Source organism: Schistocerca nitens, chromosome 4 (assembly GCF_023898315.1).
Source record: "Schistocerca nitens isolate TAMUIC-IGC-003100 chromosome 4, iqSchNite1.1, whole genome shotgun sequence".
Taxonomy (NCBI): domain Eukaryota; kingdom Metazoa; phylum Arthropoda; class Insecta; order Orthoptera; family Acrididae; genus Schistocerca; species Schistocerca nitens.
The window spans coordinates 15,819,359-15,845,565 of NC_064617.1; the positions used below are offsets into that span (position 1 = coordinate 15,819,359).

Sequence of the window (26,207 nt, forward strand, 5' to 3'; positions counted from 1 at the left end):
TATAGATAGATAATCGAGTGTAGATTTAAGTGTCAGGAAGTCATTTCTGAAAGTATTTTTATGGAGTGTGGCCATGTATGGAAGTGAAACATGGACGATAACTAGTTTGGACAAGAAGAGAATAGAAGCTTTTGAAATGTGGTGCTACAGAAGAATGCTGAAGATAAGGTGGGTAGATCACGTAACTAATGAGGAGGTATTGAATAGGATTGGGGAGAAGAGAAGTTTGTGGCACAACTTGACTAGAAGAAGGGATCGGTTGGTAGGACATGTTCTGAGGCATCAAGGGATCACCAAATTAGTATTGGAGGGCAGTGTGGAGGGTAAAAATCGTAGAGGGAGACCAAGAGATCAGTACACTAAGCAGATTCAAAAGGATGTAGGTTGCAGTAGGTACTGGGAGATGAAGAAGCTTGCACAGGATAGAGTAGCATGGAGAGCGGCATCAAACCAGTCTCAGGACTGAAGACCACAACAACAAACAAGGAATACAAAATGCAAATACAGCAACTCTGGTGTAAGCCTATGAAAGTGATCGTAGTGGCTATCAGGACACTGGGAGCAGTGCCAAAACATTTCACGGGGCAATCAAAAATCACCAGCATCAATGAAATATGTGTCTGCCAACTAGGAAAAGCCACTTTACTGGGATTTCACGACTCATCCGCCAATACCTCACACAGTCCTAGACACTTGGAAAGTGTCCAATTATTGATGAAATAAATAAACAGCACTAGTTTGCTTTTGTTCAAAAGCAAACTATTATAATGTTGTTCTACCAAGAACCGACAGAAGAGTCCGTTAACATACTGATAAAATACCAAATCCAGCATAGTGAACTCATTTCTTCATCTATATCGACTCTCCACAATCCACGATACAGCGCATGACAGAGGGTACCCCATACCACTAATAATCATTTCCTTTCCTGTTCGACTCGCCAACAGAATGGAAGAAAAACGACCATCTATAAGCCTCAATATGAGTCCTAATTTCTCGTATCTTATCTTCATGGAGGCACCAGAATCGTTCTGCCATCAGCTTCAAATGACAGTTCTCTCAATTTTTTCACTAGTGTTCCACAAAAAGAATGCTGCCTTCCCTCCAGGATGAGTTCTGAAAGCATCTCCATAATACGTGTGTGTTGTTTGAACCTGTGTTTACTGCAATAAACTGTATGTGCAATAATAATAATAATAATAAAATCACCATTTGACATCCATTGCTTCTTAGAGTCCTCCTCCAGGCTTTTGCAAGCATTACCACAGCTATATGCAACCACATTGCTGCTGCACATTTTCAAATGTCATCTGCTGATCTCAGTTCAAGACATCGTTTAATACCTTTGGATATCTGTCAAACAACTTCCTTGGTCCATCTAAAGTCCATTCACTTTGCTATGAGTCCTGATCACCTGTAATATCCTTTAGAGTTATTATGTCCTCCACGCCAGACTGTTCCCCAATCAGACCATTCATTTTCTCAGCTTTCCCAATTCCGACACACTTCTCCATGTCGCTCGCAGATCATTCCTTACATTTTGAATGGTTTTTGTATTTAAAAGTTCTCACCCCATTATTATTAGTCATAACTGCTATTCCATACAGAATACAAAGAGATGTTGCGTGACCTGTGCGTACCTTCAGGAGGAGAAATTCCATCACTGGTGCCAGGGAGAGCTTCTACATAATTACTAGGGAAGAGGGACCAGCTTGAGGAAGGGCAGGAAGCATGCCCATCATATCATCTGGAGGAGAGATGCAGGTAAGCTGTTCTGTTATCTTCGTCATTCTTTAATTTTCCCAAACAAATTTTCACTTCAATAAAGAATGTACCAATCATTCACTTTCTTTTTGGAAATTTTGGAAACTAAGTTTTGAAAATCTTGTTTAGCTAACACTTCCATGGGCATATGTGGCCACTGACCATAATTTACTGATTATGAACTGCAGATTAAAGCTAAAGAAATTGCAGAAATGTCAGAAATTACGGAGACAGGACTTTAACAAGTTGAATGAACCAGAGGTTTTTGAGAGTTTCAAAGGGATCATTAGGCAATGATTGACTGAAAGGGGGGGAAAATACAGTAGAAGACAAATGGGCACCTTTGACAGATGAAATAGGAAAGCAGCAGGGGATCACATAGGTAAAAAGATGAGGCCTAGCAGAAATCCTCAGCTATCACAGGAGATATCAGATTTAACTGACAAAGGTTCAAATGGTGCAAATGGCTCTGAGCACTATGGGACTCAACATCTTAGGTCATAAGTCCCCTAGAACTTAGAACTACTTAAACCTAACTAACCTAAGGACATCACACACACCCACGCCCGAGGCAGGATTCGAACCTGCGACTGTAGCAGCCCCGCGGTTCCGGACTGCAGTGCCAGAACCGCACGGCCACCGCGGCCGGCAACTGACAAAGGAAAAAATATAAAAATGCAGCAAATGAACAGGGTAAAACTGAGAACAAATGTCTAAAAAATGAGACTGACAAAGTGCCAGATGGCTGAGCAGGAATGGCTGCAAGCCAAATACAAGGCTACAGAAGCCCCTGGAGTAGAATACATTCCCTCAGAACAGCTGGTATCCTTGAGAGAGGCAGCCATAACAAAACTACTTCACCTGGTGCGAGACAGATAAAATATTCTCAAATTGTTACATCCATTGTCAATAAAAAACTGCGGCCAATGATAGTTTGTGGTTTACATAGGTACAAAATGATACCAGTCACTTTTTGAATTTGATAAAATTTATTGCAGTACTAACTAGTTTGTGAGCCAATGCAGGGTGATCATCAGATGGGGGTATTACAGGAACATTATTTTTTGGGCTGAGTGGAGCCAGAAGTTAGCATCATAATCCTAGTCTAGGTGCACAAGATCCAGAAAACTATGTTCCTGTAACACCTCCATCTGATGATGAGCCTGCTGAAACTAGTTAATGGTACAACAAGTGTTGACATACTGTACCTACATAAACAGTCAAAGTACATTCAGACTTCAAGTAGAAAGTAGTAATTTCAATTCCAATGAAGACAGGTGTCAATATTAATGATGTGTCACTTTAATAAGTGATTGCAACAGATTACTGACACTACTTATTTACAAAAAAACTGGTAGATCTTGGAGGATCAGTTTGGGCTCCAGTGAATATGCAAGACAATACTGACCCTACAACTTATCCTACAAAATAGGTTAAAGACAGGTAAACCTATGTTTATAGCATTTGTAGACTTAAAGAAAGCTTTCGACAATGTTGACTGGAAACACACTTTGAAATTTTTAAAGTAGCATGGATAAAATACAGGGAACATAAAATTATTTCAACTTGTACAGGAAACAAAACTGCAGTTATAAGAGCTGAAGGACATGAAAGGGAAGGAGTAGTTGAGAGGATAGTGCAGCAGACGTGCAGCCTTTCCCCAATGTCAGACAATCTATGTTATACACTGAGCAAACAGTACAGCAAAACAAAGAAAAAATTAAAAAGGGAATGAAAATTGAGGGAGGAGAAATAAAAACTTCGAAGTTTACCAGTGACACTGTCAATTTGGCAGAGATGGTAAAGGGCTTTGAATATCAGTTGAAGGGATAGTATCTTGGAAAGAGGTTATAAAGTGAATAACAACAAAAGTGAAACTATGGGAACAAAACATAGTCGAATTGAATCAGCTTATTCTAAAGGATTTAGATTAGGAAACAAAAGTTTTGTTATATGAACAGTAACTGACTGATAATCACCAAAGGAGACAGGAAAGCTGCAGTCATTAGCAAAAACAGTATTAACGAAAGAGAGAAAGTCCTTAACACTTTTAAGTGTTAGAAAGTCTTTTCTGAAGGTATTTGTTTAGAGTGTTAGCTTTGCACACAAATGAAATATGTATGAAAAACAATTCAGACAAGAAGAGAAGAAAAAATTTTGAACTGTGACACGAGAAAAATACTGTTTTTTACACGGGTATATTGTGTAACTGAATCAAATAGGGAGGGAGAGGAGGCAGAGCAGGGAGATGTTTCTGGCAAACTTTGAATGAAAGAAGAAACTGGTTTATAGGACACATGCCATGTCATCAAGGAATTATCCATTTGACAAGGGAAGAAGGTGGGATTTGCATGGGGGAGGGGGGTTTGAAATGGAAAAATTGTAGAGGGACACCAAGGCTTGACTACAGTAAGTACGTTCAAATGGATATACGCTGCAGTACTTGTGCGCAGAATGTGCTAGTGCAGAGAGCTGCACTGCAGTAAATACTGCAATGCCACATTTGGTTACCTGAAGCACTCCTTGTCAGTTTTACTATTCTGTTTACTTCCTCTTCTTTCTACAAAGTTGCCAGATTCAACAGCCCTAAATACAAAATTCATTATTAATCTAAAATACAAAACTAATGCTGAATCAACATTTTAAAATAAAAATTTACAATGCTTTTCAGGACCCATGCAGTTCTCGGAATTTTCTGTGTGTTATAAGTATTACACGAGATTCCAGGATTCCAATCAGACAATGTCAAAATCTTGCTGCAATTTTCAGCTGACATGGGTGCTGCCATCTTGAAGTGATTTTTACACTGGAGACAGCTGGTGCAGACCACAAAGTTTACTCTAACACAAAGGTTCTCTCTGCACAACAGCTCTCTGTCAGGTTCAATGTCCTTTGTCAAGGCTCGCAACTGTGCCATACAACCGTGACATTGTATACATGTGAATTCTATGGTAATACTGATACAGTTAACTGGCACTAAATGTGTCATTGTGAAGAAATCAAATAAATTACCAGGTCCCGGGCCTGCTTTCAAACTTCCTCTGTGAAGTTATTCCATTCACAGTCAAAGATCATCTACATCAGAGGCACATGGCAACACATCATCATTTATACAGTGTAAGGGTCTGAGAACGTCCTTTATGACTTTAGAAAAGGGCTTTGATGGTACATTCTCTACAACTCGTTTCTCCACTAGTTCGGCATTGCCCACTGTCATAAATATGTTTCAATGCATTAATGTGGTTTTAATTAGTATTTTCTTTGTTGAGAATTGTTTGTTCAGGTTTGGTTGAATGACAAACTTACTTTTTTTAAAAAATAATCTGTTAATCCCAAACAGAGTGACAATTTATTTTCATTGCTTGATTAAAATTTAATATGTGGAATTTTTTCTGATAACTTCAGTGGCTATCTTATAATTTATTTTTTTACCTGTCACCTTTTTATTAATATAATAATTGCACCACTGTTTCATTCCTGGGGAACGGCTTTCCTGCACAACAATTTTTTTAAGTAATTTTGTGAGTTCTATTTGTACTACTTTTTTGCAAGCCATCCACATATCAACTAAAATACCACTATGTCATAGCTCCTTTCTTTTTTCATCACTCAAATTAATGTGTCCAGCTCATTTGTTATTACTTCCAGAATATGATCGTTTTCTTCCTTAACTTTTTGTATTTCTTTTTCATATTGTGAAATATTTAAAGAAATCTTTGACTACTTGCAAAGTTTTGCCTGTTATTGTGCCATCTGCAATTTTAACTTATGAAATGTAGCATGCACCAAATTTCAGTTTCTATTTTGTTTCCTTCATACTATAACCGCCCCCCCTCATCTCTCATACTTATCAATATATTGTTGAATTCTGTGAGATTTTTCCTTTAACTTTCTTGTATCTACAACATCTTTGCTGTTTGCAAAGGTATCTTTATTAAATAAATCCACTTTTTTTGGTGTCCTCGTACACCTTTCTTTCTCAGAGATGTGATTAGTGTCAATTAATCTGATGTACTTTCAACATTTCTGAATAAATTCTCAAAATATGTTTATACAACATCCTGCCAGATTTTTCTTTTTTTTTCGTTTTTTAAAAAAGCATCTAGCATCTTATGAGGCCATGATCACTCGATATGCTGTAAAGTTACAGGGTCACCATCACATCCTGTACAGTTTTTAGGGTTTCATACCCTGACTGGTACAAATGGAATACCTATAGAATTACTTTGTTGTCTATCAGTCTATTTGTCAATCTCTTAAGATCCATTTTTCTTAGAACAGGTAGACATATGAAGTTGAACTTAAAATTACGTACTAAGGTCTATGATACCTTGGTGGCGTAAGAAAGTTAAGATTCTAAGTCGGTGCAATCAAAAGATATTGCCACCTATGTCACATTTTGATACTTGCAAAAGTCACTCATCAAAACCCACAGGCTACTTCTCATTGATCTAGAATCTTGAAATTTGGCAAGAGAGGTTTCAAGAGAACAAGTAAAAGAAAAAAATCTGAAAATTGTTAATCTCATTTTGGACGAAAAAAAATTTTTTTTTTTTTCATTAAGTATATTTTCATTAAGTTTTATATTTTCATTAAGTGTAGTTTCAGTTCCCTGAGTCTGCAGTCGTGTGTGTGAGTTGCATATACACGAGTCTGTGTGCATGCATATATGTGTAGATTGTTGACGAAGGCCTTAATGGCCAAAGCTTCAATTGTGAGAGTCTTTTTGTTGTACCTATCTGCAACTCAGCATAATAATGTTTTCATTAAATATACACACATAAAAAAAGTTCCCACAAATCCTGAAGATACATGTTGACTGTGGATATTGTATCACACACACAGTCCCTTTGACTGTTCAGAGATGTCACTAAACCTGCCCAAAGATGTAAACAACCATTCATGAGCAGCGCCTATAAGACGGCTTATGTTGTCTGTAATTCAACCATGCCTAGACAATCAATACCGCGGTGCGATCATGCCCGCATAGTTACTTTGTGCCAGAAGTGCTCTCAACAAGGGATGTGTCCAGGCATCTTGGAGTGAACCAAAGCGATGTTGTTCGGTCATGGAAGATATACAGAGACGCAGAAACTGTCAATGACATGCCTCGCTCAGGCCGCCCAAGGGCTACTACTGCAATGCATGACCGCTACCTATGGATTATGGCTCGGAGGAACCCTGACAGCAACGCCACCGTGTTGAATAATGCTTTTTGTGCAGCCACAGGACATTGTGTTATGCCTCAAACTATGCACAGTAGGCTGTATGACGCACAACTTCACTACCGAGGTCCATCTTTGTAACCACAACACCATGCAGCGTGGTACAGATGGGCCCAACAACATGCTGAATAGACCATTCAGGATTGGCATCACGTTCTCTTCAATGAAGAGTGTCGCGTATGCCTACAACCAGACATTCATCGGAGACATGTTTGGAGGCAACCCAGTCGGGCTGAATACCGTAGACACAGTAGAAATTCTTCCAATCCATATGTGGCATACAGCAAACCAACACAGCGTCCAGCGAGAGCAGCAACTGTGGAGTTTCCCTGCTGTTTTGGGGTGGCATTATGTGGGACCAACATAAGCCGCTGGTGGTCATGGAAGGCACCGTAGTGGCTGTACAATACATGAATGCCATCTCCTACCGATAGTGCAACCGTATTGGCAGCATATTGGCGAGGCATTCGTCTTCATGGGCGACAATTCCCACCTCCATCATGCACATTTTGTGAATGACTTCCTTCAGGATTACAATGTTGCTCAACTAGAGTGGCCAGCATGTCTCCAGACATGAACTCTATCGAACATGCCTGGAATAGATTGGAAAGGGCTGTTTATGGATGACACGACCCACCAACCACAGTAAGGGATCTACGCCAAATCGCCGTTGAGGAGTGGGACAATCTGAGCCAACAATGCCTTGATGAACTTGTGGAATACAGGCATGCATAAATGTAAGAGGATGTGCTACTGGGTATTAAGAGGTACTGGTGTGTACAGCAATCTGGACCACCATCTCTGAAGGTCTCGCTGTATGGTGGTACAACATGCAATGTGTTATTTTCATGAGCAATAAAAAGGGCGGAAATGATGTTTATGTTGATTTCTATTCCAATTTTCTGTACAGGTTCCCGATCTCTCGGAATCGGGGTGATGCGAAATGTTTTTTGATGTGTGTATTTTTTTCCATTTGTTATTTATTTGTATGTCTGTTCACTTGTTAAGTATTGATATCAGTAACAGACAAGAATGAAAATTCTTGATTCTCGGGATGGGTGAACTATCTACATACATAACTAAGTTTGTGTGGAAATTTCGCCAAATTTTTTTGCTACTATTATTATTTGATAAAATGTAGTCTATTTCATTTTCAGTGTCACCTGATCCTTCCCTTAAATATGCCTGTTTTTTAAACAAGTCTTGCTATTCTCGCTGAGAATTTATTTTCAAATAAATAATAAATATAGATTAATGTATGGTTCAATACGTTTTCTTTTTTTCTACATTATGTGTGACCTCAGTTCATAGATCGCAACTTCTTTGCACAGTGACGTTTGTTGGCTACAACTAAAGTACCACATTTGGGAAAAACCTCATCTTATAATTGGGTAATTATAACATGAGGTTTTCCCCAAATTTGTCACAAAAAATACAAGGTCCTCTAATATTCACAAATTAACAATTACTGTTGAGGTCAACGTTTTTACATTGTTTAGCATATTTGTTATGTATCAACTGCATTCAGTCAAAAAATACACCAGAGCAGTACTATTAGAGTCAGCTGCAGGCAGCTGAAGCAAAACATAGCCGACAGATGTTACAAAGCATAGCCAGCTGGAAGCATTATAGCAACTACAGATGCTGCAATATGCGAGCAGGACAGAAGCCTTTCCACACTTTCCATCACAGAAGTGTTTGGAGTACATGTTTTAAGCCTTAAACGAACATAGTATGGAGCATGTAGGTACTCAGCCACTCATTCTCATCTCGATATTGCAGCTTGCACTATGAGTCTGTGACACCCAAAGTGATGTCTTGGAATGCAGTACAGGGTCTACTGTTCGACCACAAAACAGGGAAACCTGACCTGAGTTACGAGAGAGCTACCGCTACAGCAGGAAAGCTGCCCGGTCACTGGAGGGAGGTAACGGCCATCATCAGCTGTACTGGCACACTGTCATCATGGGCACAGCTGGAGATGTCGTTGACAGCGGCATTCAAATGGCTCCCTGCTCGGTCCTCATCTTTGCAGTATCAGCAATACAGGACGTCATTTGTTTCGCATGAGAGACAACTGGATGCCTCCACAAAGCTGTTTCTGCTGTACCACAGCTGAGGGCCAGAATAAAGAAGTTAATTGAACAAATCTATTATCGTCCTCATATCTCATTTCACTTTTTAAGTGTGACAGTCGAAGGGGCATCTAACACTGGTGTCAGAACATCGACATTTCCTTCTAAGAGGGATGTCTGAACCTACAGCCTACAGTACAGTGAGTACAGAAAATTCTGATTGTATTTCAATCATGGAGAAGAGATTTGATGGCCATGCATGTTGTATAAGCAACAACCAGAGGATTTGCCTAGATAATGGAAGTCACAATTGGTTAGTGCGTGTTAGATGAGCACAGTGTTAACACTGACGGTCACTCAGCTGCGTGTACAAAATCAGTTCCAGTGAAATGTTACACATGTAATCATTGGGGGCATATGGCTAGGTAGTGCCAGGCTCATGATTAGACATAAGAATTCATTTAATTTATTTCATTTTCTTGTCTTGCTGCACCACTGGATTGACACACAGCAGCATTTTTGCCACCCTGAGGCCACTACCAATTCAGAAGAATGTCATACGGATTAAAAAATGAACTTGCAACATTGTTGGACGGAATACTTAGAGGTTTAAAACCACTGCACTGCTTAGTGTATCTCAATGACATAAACGTCCATGGGGGTGATGTTGTTGTTGCTGTTGCTGTTGTAGTCTTCAGTCCAGAGGCTGGTTTGAGGCAGCTCTCCATGCTACTCTATCTTGTGCAAGCTTCTTCATCTCCCAGTACCTACTGCAACCTACATCCTTCTGAATCTGTTTAGTGTATTCATCTCTTGGTCTCCCTCTACGATTTTTACCCTCCACGCTGTCCTCAAATACTAAATTGGTGATCCCTTGATGCCTCAGAATATGCTCTACCAACCGATCCCTTCTTCTAGTCAAGTTGTGCCACAAACTCTTCTTCTCCAAAATTCTATTCAATACCTCCTCATTAGTTATGTGATCTACCCATCTAATCTTCAGCATTCTTCTGTAGCACTACATTTCAAAAGCTTCTATTCTCTTCTTGTCCAAACCATTTATCGTCCATGTTTCACTTCCAAACATGGCTACACTCCACACAAATACTTTCAGAAATGACATCCTGACACTTAAATCTACACTCGATGTTAACAAATTTCTCTTCTACAGAAACGCTTTCCTTGCCATTGCCAGTCTACATTTTATATCCTCTCTACTTCGACCATCATCAGTTATTTTGCTCACCAAACAGCAAAACCCCTTTACTACTTTAAGCATCTCATTTCCTAATCTAATTCCCTCAGCATCACCTGAATTAATTCGACTACATTCCATTATCCTCGTTTTGCTTTTGTTGATGTTCATCTTATATCCTCCCTTCAAGACACTGTCCATTCCATTCAACTGCTCTTCCAGGTCCTTTGCTGTCTCTGACAGAATTACAATGTCATCGGCGAACTTCAAAGTTTTTATTTCTTCTCCATGGATTTTAATTCCTACTCCAACTATTTCTTTTGTTTCTTTTACTGCTTGCTCAATATACACATTGAATAACATCTGGGAAAGGCTACGACCCTGTCTCACTCCCCTCCCAACCACTGTTTCCCTTTCATGCCCCTCGACTCTTATAACTGCCATCTGGTTTCTGTACAAACTGTAAATAGCTTTTCGCTCCCTGTATTTTACCCCTGCCACCTTCAGAATTTGAAAGAGTATTCCAGTCAACATTGTCAAAAGCTTTCTCTAAGTCTACAAATGTTAGAAATGTACATTTGCCTTTCCTTAATCTTTCTTCTAAGATAAGTCTTAGGGTCAGTATTGCCTCACGTGTTCCAATATTTCTATGGAATCCAAACTGATCTTCCCCGAGGTCAGATTCTACCAGTTTTTCCATTCATCTGTAAAGAATTTGTGTTAGTATTTTGCAGCTGTGACTTATTAAACTGATAGTCCGGTAATTTTCACAACTGTCAACACCTGCTTTCTTTGGGATTGCAATTATTATATTCTTCTTGAAGTCTGACGGTATTTCGCCTGTCTCATACATCTTGTTCACCAGATGGTAGAGTTTTGTCAGGACTGGCTCTCCCAAGGCCATCAGTAGTTCTAATGGAATGTTGTCTACTCCCGGGGCCTTGTTTCAACTCAGGTCTTTCAGCGCTCTGTCAAACTCTTCACGCAGTATCACATCTCCCATTTCATCTTCATCTACATCCTCTTCCATTTCCTTAATATTGTCAAGTACATCGCCCTTGTATAGACCCTCTATATACTCCTTCCACCTCTCTGCTTTCCCTTCTTTGCTTAGAACTGGGTTCCCATCTGAGCTCTTGATATTCATGCAAGCGGTTCTCTTTTCTCCAAAGGTCTCTTTAATTTTCCTGTAGACAGTATCTATCTTACCCCTAGTGAGATAAGCCTCTACATCCTTACATTTGTCTTCTGGCCACCCCTGCTTAGCCATTTTGCACTTCCTGTCGATCTCATTTTTGAGACGTTTGTATTCCTTTTTGCCTGTGTCATTGAGTGATATGGAACAGCATATGCAGCAATTAACAATACTGCTAGACCACTGACACAATTTTTTTTTTAAAGTTACTAAATCTGGGTGGTCAAAAGAGTGTCACCAAGCTTTTGAGGAGCAAAAAGATTCTTTAACATTTTGTCCGATATTGGTATTTTCAGATTTTAATAGAGAATTTGTTTTACCATGTGATGCATCAAACCATGCACTAGGCTGTGTGTTGTCACAGGAGGTGGAATATGTAGAACATCCAGTAGCTTACTCATTTAGAGAACTAAATTCTGTGGAAAGCAAGTATTCCACAATGGAGAAAGAGATGTTAAGCCTTATTTATGGAATTACCTGTTTCAAATGTTATCGATCCAGTAAAAAGTTCAGAGTAATAACAGATCATCCTGCATTAAAATGGTTGTTCAGGTTAAAGGATGGGCAATAAGAGTAAGTGAATTTGATTTCAATGTCATGCATAAACCTGGGATGAAACACAGAAATGCAGATGCCTTAAGTAGAAACGTACCAGTATTACCTCTTGGGTGTAATGAGCATGAGGAATGGCAAACTGCATAAGGAGAAGATTGTGAACATAAGCAGTTCTTTAAGCAGTCATAGTTTTGTACACAGGGTGGGTTGCTATGCAGAGAAACCAAGTAGGGACCACAGGTAGTGGTACCAATAAAGCTAAGGAATAGAGTGCTACAAGCAGTCTCCAATCACATATTGGCGGAGATTGCAGCTCTACCAACAGAAGGTTAGTGAACAGGTATTCATGGAGGAATAGGCAGACGGACATAAACCATTATGTGCGGAATTGCATACAGTGTGAACTGAGAGTGGATTTGTGTCTAACAAGAGTACCACTGCAGAGGTTACCTGAAGCATTAGCAACAGTCGAATGTCTGGGGTTGATGTTTTAGGTCCTTTCAAAAAAACACCTGCAAGGAATAAGTACCTACTCAGATTCATAGATCATTCTTCAAGATACACACAAATGGTCATGATGACACATAAGCGGGCAGCAACAATGGCACAAGCATTTGTGAATAATTCTATGCTGAAGTTTGGAGTGCCTGAAACAATACTAACAGACCAGAGAATGAACTTCATGTCAGATCTTGTTGAGGAATTATGTAAATTATTGAATGTGAAGAAGTTAAGGTTAAGTTCTCTCCATCCAGAAGCCAATGGAAGAACTGGGAAAGTGCATAGGACATTCAGGAAGATGCTCAGATACTACGTTAACTCTCATCACACCAACTGGGATGTCCGTCTGATGTATGTTGTTTCCACCTACAACTAAAGGCAGCATATGAATACAGGATTATGGCTATACGGAGCAGTATATGGTTGTAAAACGCCATCACTGTTCGATATATTGAAAAGAAAGAAGAAAGGAGTTTGCCAGAGTGGTTAGGAAAATTTGGAACAGAGTACGAGTGGCAAGGGGGGGCGGGGGGTGCAATCAATACATGAGCTCTGGAGAAAGAGGAAGAAGCGCACCGAAGAGGGAAAGACAAAGAAGTTTTTTTACACAGTACGAGGGGCTATAACGAAGTGGTACAGACTACATCAACAGTAAAGTAAAGATTAAATTGTCGACAAGAACGACAATTGTGCATGTAGGATGGCTGAAACCTTTTTGAGGGAGTCTGAAAGTTATCCCAGGGATAGGAGATATGGCAGCACCTGTGAGGGGGAGCGCTGTTCACCAAGCAGTCATCACTGGGTGAGAGAGAGAGTATTCAGCACACGGGAGATGCTTCAAAAAGTGAGAAGATTGGAATAAATATTTGACAAATTCCATCAGGAAATGAAAAGGCAAGGGCTCCTCAAAGGAACTGCTGGGGTATTTGAGAGAATACATGGAGTCTACGAGAAATTAAGGAGTGAGATAGGTACTGGCAGTTATTCCACACACACTTATGAAAACAATATTTGGTGCTTCTGATGACTAAGACATTCGAAGAGTGTACAACGCCATAGAATAGGTTAAGCAGTGGGCAAAAGGAAACAAAGCCACGAGTGATTGGCACACTACACCGACTGCAAGTTTAGAGGAGGACATATTGAACAACACACAACTGCTACGACAACTGACTGGAGAAGTAATGCCGTATGCCAGAGGAGGCAGTTAATAAGAATGTGAGGGAATTACAGACTACAATAGAAATCTTTGATAGGGAAGCAGCAATGACAAAATGGCTGCAGTCCCTAAAGATATTGCTTGGCAATATGCTGTTGGCTATACAATAGGCTGTAAGAGGTCAGCCAGGTGTAAACTTGTTGTTGCAGGGTCAGCATTTATACGGTCTAAAGAAAGTAAAGAAAAACAGGTCGGTTGAGAACCCAAGTGCAAAAACTTACCTTTTCATTACAAAGTGGCCACAGCAATGGGGCAACTGATTGAGTGAAGCTTTGCATTTCCATTTCAGTACCAGTAGCAAGGAAACAAGTACATCATAAGTGCTACACAGGTCATGTGTATCCTTTCCAGTGAGGGATACTGAAGAATTTTGAAGGAGTAAAAACGCAGCGACTATTATTAGTTGCCAAAGACATGGGAAGATATGTAGAAATGGAGGAAGCAATGTTACATAAATGCCTACGGGAAATCGCAGTCTGTCCAAATATACTAATACGAGAGGGGCACAATTCCTGCACAATGAAATTGCTAATGGGACAAAACGAGGTAAGAGAATGCAATAAAGAAGTGATCAGGCCAGAATTGTACTTTCAGCAGGTAGGGGGGCATTAGCTGTACTCTGCCTTTAATGGTAGTATTGGCTAGTTTTTTGAGTAGCAGAGTAGGTTACATCAGCAAGGAGATTATAACTAAATGGCAGTGGTTTGTTATTAAATGGAAGAGCATGCAAGATTCTTGTGCCTATTTTCTTCCTGCCCCCCGTGATATCAGGGATAACTCACCTGAATATGTTGCAGCCTCATCTGTATTAGCTAGAGGAGCCACAAATAAAACCAGCTTAAATCAAACTCAAAGGGCAGAATGAAAGCAATCTACAAACGCTTCTGAACTGGCAGAAGAGACAAGCCTCCTTAGTACATAAATTTCTATCGGGAAAGCAAGTGCCAGAGAGAAACGACAGTGACTACTGTCATATCACCACAGCCGCACTTGTTCTGCTGAGCATAGTCCTCCTTTCGGAAGAAGCACAAGACAGTTCTGATCCATCTGTCATTCTAATTCCAGTGGACTGGATACCCTGATCATAAAAGCAGCAGAAGGAAAATGAATACGTGGGGTGGGGGGTAGTATTAAGGATAATTTATTCACTGTAGCTAGTAAATTGGGAAGAGAGAGACATTAATGTGCAAGAAGTCTAGAAATGAAGTAAGTCCCATTGTGTTGGAGTTAAGGGGCAGGGCAAGGGGTCCTGTACAAATGTATGAGATGAAGTGATAGGGTTAAGGACACCAACTGCTAGAATAATTCTTAAAAGAGGCAAAGCAGGACCAGTCACCAAGAACTCTAGTGTAAAGGATAATCTAATTTGGTCAAACTGAGGGACAAGATCTTGATAAAAAGGAAGGCAGTGTAGCATATCAGCCATATTCTTGTCATAAAATCCACCACAGTGGAAGAGAGTTGCAACAGAATCAGCCATACAAAGGCAAGAGTGTTATACACCGCAAAACAAAATTAGGCTGGAATGTGTTGCAAAACATTTCCAGCTAGGCACAGTAAGCAACAGCCAATACTGCAACACGCTAGTGGAAGGACAGAAGCCTTTCCTCACTTGCCATGATGGATGTGTTTAGAGTACATGCCTTGAGACCTAAGCAATCATACTCTGGAGCATACAACTGCTCAGCTATTCATGTACTAAAATATTCTCTTCTCAGTATCACAGCCTACACCATAAGCCTGTGACACCCAGAGCGACACCCTGGAGTGCAGTACAGGGTCGACTATTTGACCACGAGATAGGGAAGACTACCTCGAGTCATGACAAGCCACAGCTGGAGCATGGAGCCACCTGCTTGCTGAAGAGAGGTAATAGCCAGCATCAATGCACCACCACAGTGTCATCACAGTTGCAGCTGGAGACGTCACTGACAGCGGCATTCAAGTGATTCCGTGCTCACTTTCCACTATCAGCAATGCCGGATGTTATTGTTTCGCACGAGACACAACTGGATGCCTCCACCTAGCTGTTCCGGATGTACTGTGGTCGAGGACTCGAATAAAGAAGTTAACTGAACAAATCTACTATTGTCCTGACGTCTCATTTCACTCTCCACGGATGACAATCTAAGGGGCATCTAACAGATTAAAGGGACCTCTTCATGTTCCGTATTTATTGAGAAAACTGGTTTGTCAAAACTTAAATATATTGAAGTGATGTCACACTATCAATAATATTGACAAAAACTGTCAGCTGACAACATGGTTTGACAAAGTTAAGATTTCAAACACCCAAAAGAAATCATCAGCTGCAGTTATATCAGCCATAGCTAAAAATAAATGACTGATCACATTTTAGTTTACTGACAAATCAGAATCACAGACCCAAAACTTTTTATATATCACTTTCCAATGGGTTCTGCATTGTACGACAAGTTATTAGTGTTGACATGAAATAAAACAAAGAAGTAAAATACGTTAGGGAGAGAGGCAATCACATTCACAAGAGATTAGGAGTAACTTAGACATGTCTGGCAACAGACATGTCATCCTAATGCTCGAATTTTAGTTCTGCAATATAAGCATGCACAATTAGCAAAATTCTGTGGAAACCTGTGAAGTAACTATATCCACCTGTTCAGGAAATTAACATTAACCTTTTTTATGCTTTGTGATAACCTGGTGAAACTAATACACATTTTGTAGATGTCTTACTAATCACTGCAGATATATGACATATTTTTTTTTAAATGGAAGTGTTTTCAAAACTGTTATGTAACACAACACTCTATATCATATTTTCAAATTAAAGAAGTAAGCAACGTCATAGAGAATCCTCATGATTACCCTTGCATAGGCGTATTAAAATTCTTTTGTGTTAAAAGACTCTTCAAAATTAAATCTAATGTATGATATACAATGCGGCAAATTGAAAAGATAAATAGTCAACACTAATGTTGTGTGGATGGTTCCTGAAGTTCTGTTAACATCTGAGGAGGATATTATCAAACTGTCAATATTTGACTTCACATGTTCACCATGGTTTGACAAGACTGAGAATATTTTGAGGTCCATCAATAATGGTCATTAATATTTGTAGGATTGACAATACAGCGATATGCACCCTCAGATGGTCAATGTATTGCCAATTTGAAAATATATTGAGCATGTGAGAGCCCATAAATTAGCATTCATCTTACATTGAAGATGAAGATTTGGGTACTGAGGTTTTGTAAAATTTTATTTTGAACAGTCCCAAAGAATAGTGCATACTGTGGTGTCACCGCCAGACACCACACTTGCTAGGTGGTAGCCTTTAAATCGGCCGCGGTCCGCTAGTATACGTCGGACCCGCGTGTCGCCACTATCAGTGATTGCAGACCAAGCGCCGCCACACGGCAGGTCTAGAGAAACGTCCTAGCACTCGCCCCAGTTGTACAGCCGACTTTGCTAGCAATGGTTGACTGACAAATTATGCTCTCAATTGCCGAGACGATAGTTAGCATAGCCTTCAGCTACGTCATTTGCTACGACCTAGCAAGGCGCCATTATCCTTTGCTATTTATCTTGTGATGCATGTACCGTCAGAGCGATGTTCACCAATTATGGATTAAAGTTAAGTATTCCAGAAGCTATGTACTTTATTTGCTAGTCTTCATTACTTGTCCTGTTCTAGACCTCACGCCATCCTGCGTGAGCTTAAACGCGTGCCTTTCGGTCTCCCGTCCATTGTGGATTGGCTGTCTTGCCAGTCCACAACAGTTGGCGCCGAGGATTTTGCGTTCGTATTGCTCTGGCCCTGAATTACTTGTGTCATGGCTTCGCCACAATCTCCAGATGTACTGTCCGAATTTTATCGCTTGCAGAATCAGCAGACGCAGGCCTTATTGGATGCCCTTGGACAGCTCGTCCAGGGTCAACGTGCAATGCAAAACGATGCGGCGGCCGCCACTCCACCGCTACCGCAGCCACAACATGCTGTTGCACCAACTTTTCGTCCTTTTGATGCTGCACTGGAAAGCTGGACGGAGTGGTCACGCCAATTTGGATTCCATCTCGCCGCCTACAGAATTCAAGGTAATGAGCGGCAGCCTTTTTGTTAGCATCCGTAGGCGTCCAGACGTACCGAGTGATAGCGAAATTATTTCCCCGACGCGACATAGCGACTCTGTCCTACAACGAAATTTTGTCTGCATTAGATGATATTTCAAAGAATCAGTCAATGTAGTTGCAAAAAGGTATACCTTCTTTCGTACAAAACGTACAGCAGGTCAGACTAATAGGGAGTGGGTTGCAACTTTGCAAGGCCTTACTAGGGATCGTGCTTTTGAGTGTCAATGTGGACTCCCTTATTCAGATACTATGGTACGTGATGCAATTGCACAGAACGTTTCTGATGTTCGTATACGGGAAACTAGTCAATCCCTCCCTTCAACAAGTGATAGACATATTGGATCGGCAGGACACACTTGACTTTGCTCAGGAATCATCTGAAACTTCACCAGCCGTGTGTCACATTCACCAGCCCGCCGGGTGCGCTGCACAGAACAGTAAACAGCCCTCGCGCCCGTCCGCGCAGCTGCCGCCAAGCTCTCCGCCACGTGTCCCGCGCCGGCAAGCAAATGCAGTGCTAAAATCATGCCCGCGGTGTGCTACTAGACATTCGCGTGAGAATTGCCTGTCATGCCAGGCTATTTGCTTTTTCTGTAATAAAAAAGGACATGTTCAGAGTGTTTGCCAGAAAAAGCTCCGATCGGACACTCACAACCATTTCAGGCCCTTTGCTTCGCGCTGGAATCGGAATCGAACCAAGAATGCTCAGGCTCGTGAACCTTCGCCCATGGAAATTCATGTAGTTCATTCCACTCCGCCCAGTGCCACTCTCTCTAACAGTGACTGTGTTCGTCCCACAAATAGTGTGCGTCGACATCGCCGGAAATCGCGTCAAGTCGCAAGTGCTTCTGTACCAGTGTCAGTTCACGTTGCACGAGACAGTCACTCTTGTCGTCAACAGGACAATAAACTTTTTGTAGACTTGGACATTAATGGCAACGTGATACCATTCCAGCTCGATACCGGAGCTGCAGTTTCCCTGATCAATCACGACACGTACAAACAGCTGGGCACACCTCCGTTGCGTGCCGCAAATGTTAAGCTCAGTAGCTATTCCGGTCAGCATGTCCCTGTGTTAGGACAGTGCAGCCTTCTTGCAACATACAAGGGACAAACAAAACTTGTGTCATTTTATGTCCTTCGTTCTTCTTCTGCTGTGAACTTGCTTGGTATGATTTATTTCAGTTGTTTCACTTGTCTATAGTAAATCAGGTCCTCTCAGTGAACCAGACTGTGCCTTCAGCCAGTGTTTCTCGTCTATGTGAAGAGTTTGCAGACATTTTTTGCACCGGGCCTCGGTTGCGCTAACAACTATAAAACACATTTGGAACTGAAAGTAAACGCGCAACCGAAATTTTTCAGAGCGCGCAATGTTCCCCACGCATTGCGTGATGAGGTCGCAAGAACGTTAAACGATTTGGAATCACAAGGTGTGATTGAACGTGTGCAGGCTTCTCTCTGGGCATCACCCTTAGTAATTTTGCCAAAACCTTCTGGAAAATTGAGACTTTGTGTGGACTTCAAGGCAACAGTGAATCCCCAACTAGTGATTGCAACTTTTCCTTTACCCCGCCCAGAAGATCTTTTTGACAAACTGTGCCCGGGTAAATATTTTTCAAAGTTGGACCTAGCAGATGCGTACTTGCAAATACCGGTGGACGAAGAATCCCAGCATGTTTTGGTGGTTAACACGCATCTTGATTTGTATCAATTCAAACGACTGCCATTCGGGTGTGCGTCCACCCCTGCATTGTTTCAGCAATATCTGCAAACTGTTTGTGCGTCGGTCCCTACTGCAGTAAACTATCTGGACGATATTGTGATCTCCAGAAAGACGGAAGAAGAACATTTAGCCAATCTCAGAACATTATTTCAGGTCTTGCGACAAAATGGTCCTCACTTGCGGAAGGACAAATGTGTGTTTTTTGCTCGTGACTTACCCTATCTGGGACATGTAATCAATGCCCAAGGCATACATCCCAGTCCAGAGCACCTCCGTGCCATACAAGACTTGCCTTCGCTGCAGAATTTGAAGCAGCTACAGAGTGTGCTGGGAAAAATCAATTATTATCATCGATATGTGCACCACGCCTCTTCTATTTCAGCTCCGCTTCATCGCTTACGCCGTAAAGGTGTTCCGTTCGTCTAGACGACGGAATGCGAACGCGCCTTTCGCCAGTTGAAATCGGCGTTGCTTTCCAATACTTGCTTTATGCCATTCGATCCCCAGAAACCTCTTTTGTTGATGGTGGATGCATCGGATTTCGGGATCGGTGCTGTGCTTGCGCACAAAGATGGATCGCACGATCGCCCTACTGCCTTTGCGTCCAAATTGCTCTCGTTTGCGCAAAGACATTATTCAAAGATCGAGAAAGAAGCTTTGGCTCTCGTATTTGGTGTTACTAAGTTTCATGATTTCTTGTATGGTCGTCACTTTACCATCATCACAGACCACCAACCTTTGACATCGCTTTTTCATCCGGACAAGCCTGTACCTCCACGTACAGCGCAGAAATTCATTCGCTGGTCAATTTTCCTCTCGCAGTACCGCTACGATATCTTGTATCGGTCCACTGCTAAGCACGGAAACGCCGATGCGTTGTCCCGTTTGCCTGTTGCTGAGGATAGAGCATTCGATTCTTCCGAACTTGCTTGCATGTTCATTGATGCGGAAACCGATGACGTGGTCGAATCGTTTCCGATTGATTTTCGTCGTGTAGCTACAGCCACAGCTGCTGACCCTGTCCTTGCTACCGTTCTGCGTTTTGTTGCTACGCAATGATCCTTGTCAAAGTCACGGATCGAGGATCCGTTGGTTCGCCGATTTTTTGCTCACAAGGAGAGACTTTTTGTACGACGTGGTGTTTTGCTGTTGCGTTCTGATAATGATCAGTCCAGGGTCGTGGTCCCATGTTCGTTACAGTCCTCTGTCTTACGGCTTCTCCACCGAGGCCATTGGGGTATAGTGCGAACGAAACAACTTGCTCGTCAGCACTGTACTTGGTTCGGAATCGATGCTGCGATTACGAATATGTGCTCTTCTTGCATGGCGTGTGCCGAACAACAATCCGCACCACCGCGGAAATTCTTTGCATGGTCGAAAGCCACTACCCCTTGGCAACGCTTACACATCGATTTTGCTGGTCCATTCTGGAATGCTCGATGGTTGGTTGTGGTAGGTTCATTCAGTAATTTTCCTTTTGTTGTCCGGATGTATTCCACGACGTCATCTGCCACCATCCAAGCGTTATCTGCTATCTTTTGCATTGAAGGTCTTCCACAGACTATTGTTTCCGACAATAGCCCACAATTCATGTCCGCAGAATTTCAGTCATTCTGCAAGGCCAATGGTATTCAACATCTGACATCCGCGCTGTTTTCGCCTCAGTCAAACGGTGCCGCTGAACGATTGGTCCGGACTTTCAAGTCACAGATGTTGAAGTTGAAAGAGTTGCATTCTCGGGAGGACGCGTTATTGCTCTTTTTGTCCACGTATCGCTCTCAGCCCCGAGATGGTCGCTCGCCGGCTGAGTTGTTGCACGGTCGCTCTCATCGAACCTTGACGTCTTTGCTACATCCGCCGCATCAGGTTCCTGTGCAGCGGCAGACACCTGCTTTTTGCCCCAGGCGACGTTGTATACTATCGCAACTATCGAAGTTCACGGCGTTGGCTCGCAGGGTGCATTCTTCACTGCCTCGGCCGCGCTATGTATCTGGTTTTGGGGGCCGCTGGTGAGGTGCGTCGGCATCTCAATCAGCTGCGCCTCTGTCGTCGCACGGGCTCTGCCGCTCCCTGTCTGCTTTCAGCGACGGTGCCGTCCGGTCAGCGCCCTGGGGACCCATCTACTGGCTCGCCTCATCCCCAGGTGTTACCGACCCTGCCTTCCATTTTGCCCCATGGCGACGCGCCGCCGCCACCGCCTGTTCTCCCGCTGGCGATGCCCGAAGTGGACGCGTCGCTGGAACCGCCGGGCGCCTCCCTGGGTCACGCGCCGCCGATCGCTTCCCGTGACCAGCTGTCCTCCGACATGGAACTCTTGCCCGCTCCGGACCACATGGCGTCTTCACCCGTCAGGTGCCCCGCCCCGATGGAGGTCGACTCTTCGGCCCCTCCTGTCTCTCTACGGGCGCATACACCGCATGTTGGCGTGCACCCTGGACTAGGTTTTCAGGCGTTTCCTAGCTCCCCTCAGACCGAACGGCAGGGTGCAGGTGGCACAGCCTCGCCTGTTGTTAGGCTCCCCACCTCGTCGCATACGTCAACATGGGATCCTCCCCACGGCGGGCGGAAGCCTTATAACACAACCGTTCGCCGATTTGCGGGGGAGGAATGTGGTGTCACCGCCAAACAGCACACTTGCTAGGTGGTAGCCTTTAAATCGGCCACGGTTCGCTAGTATACGTCGGACCCGCGTGTCGCCACTATCAGTGATTGCAGACCGAGCGCCGCCACACAGCAGGTCTAGAGAGACGTCCTAGCACTCGCTCCAGTTGTACAGCCAACTTTGCTAGCAATGGTTCACTGTCAAATTATGCTCTCAATTGCCGAGACGATAGTTAGCATAGCCTTCAGCTACGTCATTTGCTACGACCGAGCAAGGCGCCATTATCCTTTGCTATTTATCTTGTGATGCATGTACCGTCAGAACGATGTTCACCAATTATGGATTAAAGTTAAGTATTCCAGAAGCTACGTACTTTATTTGCTAGTCTTCATTACTTGTCCTGTTATAGACCTCACGCCATCCTGCGTGAGCTTAAACGCGTGCCTTTCGGTCTCCCGTCCATTGTGGATTGGCTGTCTTGCCAGTCCACAACACATACTAAACAATATTTGCATTCAAACAGGCTCAAGATTCATCGACATGCCGAAGCGCTACATAAAGTATCGACTTTGCTCGAACAATCAGGTGACATTTGACTTTCGGCACTAGAGCAAGGGATACGCGAGAAACTATGAACTAGCCACTACAACGATATAATGCTCCGTTTAAAAACTGACAAGTTTTGTGAAACACAGGAGGAAATAACATTAACTTCTATCAATCTACAAACCTTTGTTGTATTTAAATGGGTTTACAACAAAATTTCTCATATATGTATGGATTCTGTATGCACAAATTTGTGCTGCTTTTTAAGTAGGTAAAGGCAAAAACCTTGTGCTTCAAAAACCATTACTTGAATCTGAACCCAAGTTAATATTTTATTTTGTTATGAGAAACTAATGATTTACTAAGTGGGTTGCAAATGAGAAATCCAGTAACTCTACACATATTAGAATGCCAGAGAAAATTGTTACCATTCATTAATCAGCATTTGAGAAAGATGACAACATTCAGGTTAAACAAAAAGGAAAATTATTCCATAATGAAGTAAATCATATAAAATAGACTTTAATAATTGTCATGGAATAAATTACAGCAGAAAGACCTGTTGTGGAGAGAGTACAAAAAGAAATCACTACATCGAAGGATGATGAAAACTTCAACAATTGGACTAAACAGCGAGTATGAACAACTATTAGTTGTTGCTGTTACATACAATCTGCACCCTAGAAGATTTTGCCACCCCTGTTTCACTATCGCTCCAGCATATCCCTAGCTACAGAAAATTGGAAGAGAAACAGTGACCCAGCTTGGCTGAGAACTATGGTGAGTGAGGGGAGGGGAGTGGAGTGTTGAGCAGGCAGAAATTTCATTGTGCAGCCAAACAGAGACTGTATACTGAGTACTTTCATTTTGTATGAACATTCAGCATGTTTAAACTGCCAATTGCCTGAATCCTTTGCACTCAGAATCAAACTGACTTTCAAATTGGACAAATACTCAATGACAGCATACATTTCTGCAGAAGATGCTAAAGGCTACATGGGGGTCAGTGGTGTTCTTACATGTTCACTGTGAGGTGCAAGAGTGGGCAGAGTGGCAGGAGGGGGGGGGGGGGGGGGGCTATGTTCTCGAGTCCCACCGTAACCACTACCTCAGAAATCGCAACATATTTGGAAAATAAAGCCAAATATTTGTAACAACAGAGATATGAGGTTTACAGCTTCCTGTTATCATGACGATGATGATGAATCAAAATAGAGATACCAGACAACAGGCTAAGCAAACAAGAAAGGCAGTGAAGATAAAACCTAATGCAAACAATTTCTTTTAATTTATTTCACCTTGTATTATTAAAATGTAGACAATCAATGAATGACATAAATTTAGAAAAGTGTAATCCTTTGCATCAATAAAACTTTGTAATTTTTTTTAGTTAGAATACATTTTTAAAAAAAATTATTTTATTTTATTTTTTTTTTCCTAGGACCCTCTTAGTAAAAGAGGGGCAGGTCATCTTATACTCAAGTAAATATGGTACAAATTAAGGATCTTCAATAAATGGCACTCACGTAACTGATCTGAAAACAAATGGCATTCAGCAGAAAAAGTGATTAATTTGTACCTGCAAATCATCTCTGATTCTTGATGCAAACTGTTCCAACTGGACATCCTGGAGAAGTTCATACAGCCACTCAATACCATCTTCACTCGCCATTGTGTTGGTAACATGCTAAACAGATAGGAAAAAAGGTATTTCAGAAAGCAGCAAGTTACTTGTGTTGTAAGTGATAATGTATTGGTGATAATGCTATCTTAATAAGAAATCAAACCATACAACACAAGGCTAAGTTTAAATCCCTGTATTCTCATGTAACGATTATCATCTTTTCAATGTCAGTGGTCAACAAAATATTACATGTGCTTCATAAGGGTAAAATCAGTGACATTTTGCAAAACAGTGGAGAAGTAAAAGTAAAAGAAAGTAAGAACATATATGTTGAAATCTCTCTCTCTCTCTCTCTCTCTCTCTCTCTCTCTCTCTCTGTCTCACACACACACACACACACACACACACACACACACACACACACACCAATTGCACACAGATACAACAAAAGACGATAATGGTCGAAAGCAAGCTGCAATTTGACTCAGAAAAACTGACCATAGCTTATTTACATAAATACTTAGAGCTGGATGCAGGGGAACTAAATATTGACTGACTGCTGCTAGCACAAAGTTGTGTTTGAATGGTTTTGGTAATATCTGCATAATCAATCAGCATTTCTCCTCAGCCTCCAATTAGGAATTCAAGTAAACTTTTGCACAGCTGTTAATAGAAAAGAAGAAACTGTAGCTCAACTGAATGAAGAGGAGTTATCTCTAATAAACAATGGAAACTACAAGTAGGAATAACAACAATGCAGGAAAAGACAGATTGCTACTTGTAGTAGAGAAGACATGTCAAGTTGCAGACAGACACAATTAAAAGTCACTTACATATAGCTTTCAGCCACAGCTTTCATCTCACACACACACACACACACGCACACAAAGAAAAGCACACTTCATCACACAATTGCCAAATCCAGCATCTCTGGCTGGAATGCAACAACACCTGGGATGCAAGCAGGAATCAGGAGGGGGCGGGGAGGGATGGTGTATGGGTGGGGAGAGAGCCCAAGGCAGACTGGTGGGGTGTATTGAAAAGCAGAACTGAGTTTCCATCCGGACCCGGTAACTTATTTGTTTTCCACTCCTTCAGTTGTTTCTCTACGCAAGGGATGTTTATTACTATGTCATCCATATGGGAGTCTGTCCAGTGGTCAAATAACAGTATATTTATACAATTCTCCTGTGCAAATGAATGTGAAATTTAAAACTTTGGCTTTCGTTTTGGTATCTTCAACTGCCACATCAATCTGGTCAACAAGTGACTGAATGGAACCCCTAGACCCGCTCAGTGATTTTACATAGGACCGGAATTTTCTCGGGTGCCAGAGCTGTTGCTAAAGTATGACGGTGGTAGTAGTTGTATGCATGAAAATCTTTCATAGATGCATGAAAATCTTTACTAACCTTTGCCTGTCATTATTAGCTTGTTCTCTTTTGAACCGAGAGTGCAACAACCTCTGCTTCCTCAGCATTTTACAACTCTTGTTATTAAACTACAGTGGGTCTTTGCCGTCCTTAATCCACTTACTAGGCATATAAATCTCCAACAGAACAGACGACCAGTGCAAGTCACAAATATTTTACTTTTTATTCATTAGATGACTAGTTTTGGGCTGCGATATATTTTCAAATCAACATTACAAAGTCGAAAATAGCATGAAGATGTCAAAAAATATATAATGTACATTAAATCTTTGGAAACTCCCTTTCTGACTTCATTACGTTGATTTGAAAATGGGTTACAACCCGAAACTAGTCATCAAATGAAAAAAAAAGCAAAATATTTGCAACCTGGACTGGCTTTTAGTTCTATTGATTAACAGATGTTGCTGACCCAAGCTACTCCAACATGATGGAAATTT

General features: G+C 41.7%; 1 protein-coding gene across 3 annotated transcripts in view; it reads right to left on the reverse strand.

Moving 5' to 3' along the window:
• Positions 1-26,207, reverse strand: part of LOC126253587 (activated CDC42 kinase 1) — a 566,545-nt gene that overhangs the window by 499,375 nt on the left and 40,963 nt on the right. For all 3 annotated transcript variants that reach the window (XM_049955017.1, XM_049955019.1, XM_049955018.1), the window contains exon 2: positions 24,293-24,400. In XM_049955017.1, the coding sequence (XP_049810974.1) occupies positions 24,293-24,385 (93 nt within the window). In that variant the 5' untranslated portion in view covers positions 24,386-24,400. The remainder of the gene's footprint in view (positions 1-24,292; positions 24,401-26,207) is intronic.